The 5,126-nt window shown below is 48.1% G+C and overlaps 1 protein-coding gene across 2 annotated transcripts; it reads right to left on the bottom strand.

Moving 5' to 3' along the window:
- Positions 1–1,051: 1,051 nt before the first annotated feature.
- Positions 1,052–4,859, bottom strand: LOC124528840 (HLA class II histocompatibility antigen, DM alpha chain). 2 transcript variants are annotated; one of them, XM_047102666.1, is made up of 5 exons: positions 4,720–4,859; positions 2,919–3,203; positions 2,038–2,316; positions 1,680–1,805; positions 1,052–1,315 (listed from the first exon to the last, which is right to left on the bottom strand). In XM_047102666.1, the coding sequence occupies exons 1-5, from the start codon at positions 4,805–4,807 to the stop codon at positions 1,311–1,313; spliced, it is 783 nt and encodes a 260-aa protein (XP_046958622.1). In that variant the 5' UTR covers positions 4,808–4,859; the 3' UTR covers positions 1,052–1,310. The 2 variants fall into 2 exon arrangements, with proteins under 2 accessions (XP_046958622.1, XP_046958621.1); XM_047102665.1 differs by having other exon boundaries at positions 1,677–1,805; positions 4,720–4,858.
- Positions 4,860–5,126: the final 267 nt, after the last annotated feature.

The following is a 5,126-nucleotide window of genomic DNA, read 5'->3' as shown; positions in this document are numbered from 1 at the left end:
TTTTTTAAATTTTTTAAAGAAATGAGATGGTTTAGGGACGCCTGGGTGGCTCAGTCAGTTAAGCGTCCAACTCTTGATTTCAGCTCAGGTCATGATCTCATGGTTTGTGATTTCGAGCCCCTTGTCAAGCTCTGCGCTGACAGCACTGAGCCTGCTTGAGATTCTCTCTCTCCCTCTCTCCCTGCCCCTCCCCTGCTCACACACACACTCTCTCAAAATAAATAAATAAACGTTTTTAAAAAAGGAAAAAAGAAAAGAAAGAAACGAGATGATTTAGAGGAGGTGCCAACTCCTGGGAATTGGATATTTTCCCCTAGATTAGATGCTGGTACAATGTGAAGAAGAGACTCTCTCACCAATACCAAAGTAATTTCACTCTTGACTTTCATGCCACCCCCTCCTCCAAAGCAACTCCCAGACTCTAAGGAAAGCAAGATGCAAAGTCTTATGACAGTAAGAAAGCATATGCAAAGGAATTTACCACCAGTAGTCACGTGTCCCTCGCCCCCACTACCTGCTCAGGGCAGCACTACCACAGTTCTCCTCGGATGATCCACTCAGGCCAAAGAACAATCGTTGGAGGGACACATGAGTTGCGGGCCCTTCCAAGCTAGCTGTTCATACTTCACTTCAGGAGCCTGAATATACTGTTTTCACAGAACCGACACGACTGAGTTAGAATAGCATTTAAAAGCTCATTTTTCCCACTCCTGAGCTCCTGTTTTCCCAGCTATGGCGAAGGTTGAAGGGAGTTACATATTTCTCAAGACAGCCAATACTATCCATAAGCATTTTCATAAACAGTAAAATGAAAAAGAAAAAAAATCCGCAGTCAGCTTTCTCCACTATTTTGTGAGCAGATTATCAGAAAGTAGCTCTGCCTTCATTTGTCACATATTTCGCACAAACTGATAGAAGTAAAAGCCATCGTACGGTGCTGAGACCGGGGAACAGGAGTTGGCTGAGGAGTTAGGGGTTTTCCCATTCCCCTCCCTAATGAGGGCAAGCTGTGTTTACATTAAGGCATGTTGAATTTGAAATGACAACCCACTCAGTATTAAGAAATAAGATTTATTGCCCTGAAGTGGGAAGGAATGTGGCCGTGACAGGAAAGCCACTCTGGGTTCCCCTGGGTGCAAGTCCCAGGACAGCAGAGCTTCCAGCTGAGAAACATGTACATGCCCACATGTCCCTCAGAGGCATCCCAGGGACTTCTGCTCTGAGGAGGAGAGATCCTGGGCAGGATGTGGGAAGCCTGAGCTTCCCCCGCATGCATGGTTGACACTGTTGGCACCAGTCAACAGGAAGAATCAATCTGAGGAGAGAGAAGGATGGAGGAAAGCCATCAGGGGACCCCCCCCTTTCCCAAAAGCCCCTCCCTGCCTGCCACATATCCCACAGAAGTTGATCTCTCTTTGGCCCCAAGTCATCTCCAAGCACCCCTCCTACAACTCCCCATATCACCCCTCTCCCACTCAGTCATGCCTGTGACTTGTAACTGTGTGTGTGTGTGTGTGTGTGTGTGTGTGTGTGTGTGTGTGTAACTGGGACCCCATGTCCGTGGTGCCGGATACAGGCCTCTCCACCCAACCACAAGATGACTCTGGCATGTCCCCACAAGAGCACTGTATGCGGCTCCCATGGCTCTCCCACCCACTCCAGATGCCCTGACGTACCACCTGAGCAAGGCTTTCGGAAGTAGATGATGAGGACTAAACCAACAATGATGCCCAGCACACCCAGGCCAAAGGCCACACCACACAGCACATTCTCCAGAAGATCAGAGGGCAGCGCATTATGGGGCACTAGGGGAAAAGGGGAGTGTGTCAGCCTGGAGACTTGATTGGTGAGGCCCCCACCCAGGAGAATTACTTGGGCGTCTGGGGTGAAAAAGGAGGAACCGAGGCATGAAAAGATGAGGTTGCTCAGAGTGAGAATGGATTTAAACAAGATCCAAGTGGAGAAAGAAGGCCCTCCCACGGGTCCATCATTTTTTGCCCCCAAAAGGAAACAGGCTGCCAGGAAGAAGTTTCTCACCCCAAAAGGCAATTGCGTTGTAGCTGTCAATCTCATGAGTTACCATGCAGGAGTAAAGGTCAGAGGGTACTGGTGTGAAGTTTAAGTAAGAAAAGGCCTGGAAGCTGAGTCCATCCACAGCTGACACAAAAGTGGGCCTGACTCCTTCCACAGGGTCCAAATGATGCTGCCAGTTCACCGTCAACGTGGGTGGGAAGAGATTACTGACAAAACAGACGAGCGTGTTGGGCTTTCCAAACTCCAGGGGCTTCAGCGTGAACACCTCAACAACAGGTAACCCTGGTGGGAGGATTGAGGTGTGAGGGAAGGAAGTAACTAGTTTAGATGGTACCCCTGAGTTTGGAAGGGAAGTGGCATACAGAGGGGAGGGCAGAGACAGAGTAGGGGACGGGCTTTGGGGAAAAAGGTGAGGGAGGAGATGGGGCTCTGAAGGAGGTCTTCTTCCAGGTAAGACCCAGACCTGAACTTAGAGGCAGAGCCAGACCCAGGCCACCCTGGGACCCTCCACCCTGATTTCCTGTGGCACTTCCTGTCTAGACCTCACACAGTCTTCTAATCACATGCTGTCTTCTTGTTGAAACACAGGCACATCATCAGATACTTTCTTCCCTTCCATCCTACTGAGCATAGCAATACAAGCTCTAATATTCAGCATCAATTGGTCCCTCTTGCATTCATCAAGTTCAATAGTTTTGACCTCCTACTATGTCCTAGGCACATGCCTTTGCCCCAAAACAAAAACAGAGTACAGACTATAGTTGGTAAGGGGAGATCCAGAAGGCATTGGATAGGCAAACTGGTGTGAAAGGGAATAATTCACTGCACATGTTGAGGAGGTTAAGAATGCAGCCCCTACCCCCACCCCCAGAGACACCCCTGACCTCTAGACACAGGGATTTTCCCTTCAAGTTTTGGCCCTATTTCCTGGATCATAGCCTGGCAGAATGCTTTGTCAAAGAAAATGGCAGAAGTATCTCCAAGCTTCTGAGCCCAGTCAGCAAATTCAGGCAGGCGAGGCACTCGGGTATTCTGGGAAAAGTCGAAGGAGAAAAGCTGGTCTCCATCATAGGTTTCAGAGAGTCCAATGTTGGGACTCCAGTCCTGGCAGTACATCGTATGCAGGAACGTGTGGTTTTGCAGTTCATCCTGCCACACTGGGGTAGGAGCTGCAAAGGAGACAGAGAAAGTCAGGGAGGTGAGAGTCTCCTCCTCCTCTTTAGCTTAGAAAACAGCAAGGCAAGCCTTAGGTGGAGGAGGTAGGGTTGGGGTATAACCCCTTCTTGTGTCTCTTATTAAGGCTCTCCCTCCCAATGGGGGTAAAGAAGAAATTACAGGACCTCTCCAAAACTTCCCTTGCCCATAAAAACGACAACTGTCTAAAGTTGTAAAAAATAAAATAGGTGTATTTTCTAAAGTGACAGATTCATTTGGGGCACCTGGGGGCTCAGTTGGTTAAGCCTCCAACTTCAGCTCAGGTCATGATCTCATGGTTTGTGGGTTTGAGCCCCACGTCGGGCTCTGTGCTGACCGCTCAGAGCCTGCTTCCAATGCTGTGTCTCCCTCTCTCTCTGCCCTCCCCCACTCACACTATTAAAAATAAATAAGCATTTTAAAAAAATTTTTTAATTAAATGACAGATTCAGAGTCACAGTGTTAGTTGTGTGTTTGTGTACTGCACAGAGGCATCTGGCCAAGGAAGTAATTGGAAGCTGAAATCAAGCCTGCACTCTGGTCACCAAGCCATGCATCCTGGCACAGGCATGCATCCTCTCAAAAAAGATGCCTTCGTCTAATTCACAGAAGGCCACCAATATTTACTTGTAAAGGGCCTGGATGGGTTCTCTAGTCTTTGAGGGGAGGATAAAGGAATGGTCATGGCCTCCCCAAGCCACAGATGACACTGCCCCATCCTACCCCCAGACAACATGGTAAACCAAAAAACCAATCTCCAGACTTCTCTTCAGCCACTTCATCAACACAAAACCTCTCTGGAAACGTCCTCACCCCTCCCTCACCCCTCCAGCCCCTGCAGTGTGACAGAACTGGAGGACTGGAGAACTGCAAAAAATAATCCCTGTTCTTGGAGGCCCCCGGCTAGAATTCCTAGACACACACACACACACACACACACACACACACACTAGCAGGAAACTTTCTACCCAGTACCTAATACCTAGAATAAAAGACATTTAGAGTAAGAGGGATCTTCCAGATTATTCTTCCATTCTGTCCCATCCTTTACAGAGAAGGAAACTAAGGATGAATAAAGTTAAGAAAATTTCAAGAATCACAGTGTGAGTTGATGACAGAATGCAGAGTAGATGCCTAAATAGAACAGTGAATAATCAAATCCCAGCTCTGCCACTTTCCAAGTGTGTGAATTTGAACAAGTTACTTAAACTCTCTGAGTCTCATTTTTTTTCATCTGTAAAATGGATATTGTAATCTCTGCTTCAAGAGATTGTCTTAAGTGGAAATATATAAAGCGCCTGACATTGTTTGCCATCCATCCATCCACAGTTGATCTCTTTCCCAACTCTGTGATCATTTCCATTACTCCATAATACTTCCCACCACTTACAAAGCACAGGGCTTCAAATGTAAAGAAGACTTCAAATGCTCTGGGTGGCTCCCTAGGCTCTAACCCATCAGGACTGAAGTAAATGAGAGGTACTGTCATACCTTCAGGGGCGGTCCAGGAGTGGGGCAGCAGCCACAGGAGGTGTAAAAACCTTAGCAGTGAAGCTCCCTGCCTCTGCTCATGATCCATATCTTCACACCACACAGTGTGCTACAAGCTACCAACCAGATGACCCAGGTCCCAGACTCCTTCCCCAGATCATGTTCCGCCAGCTACTTCCACAGTTGCCCTTGTCATTTGGCCAAACCAATCACAGAAGCGTAGGGTTTAACATCATCAGTTGCTGGGGAGAGACGTGGTTCCAGCAACCTCCTGAAGACTTGGTGTTTTCACCAGGGCAGAGTGGGGTGTGTAACTGGACTGAGGACAATGGAGGAATGTCTGCCTCCTGCTGGGGATCCCTCTTTAGCATCAAGCTATCAGCCAAGAAACCTAAGCAATGGGCTCT

The sequence above is a fragment of the Lynx rufus genome, unplaced genomic scaffold (genome assembly GCF_022079265.1).
Source record: "Lynx rufus isolate CCGP_SWC_20201006 ecotype Redwood Valley unplaced genomic scaffold, mLynRuf1.p SCAF_6, whole genome shotgun sequence".
NCBI classification, from domain to species: Eukaryota; Metazoa; Chordata; class Mammalia; order Carnivora; family Felidae; genus Lynx; species Lynx rufus.
Note: the sequence above shows the minus strand (reverse complement) of the source record. Positions and strands in the feature narration are given on the sequence as shown.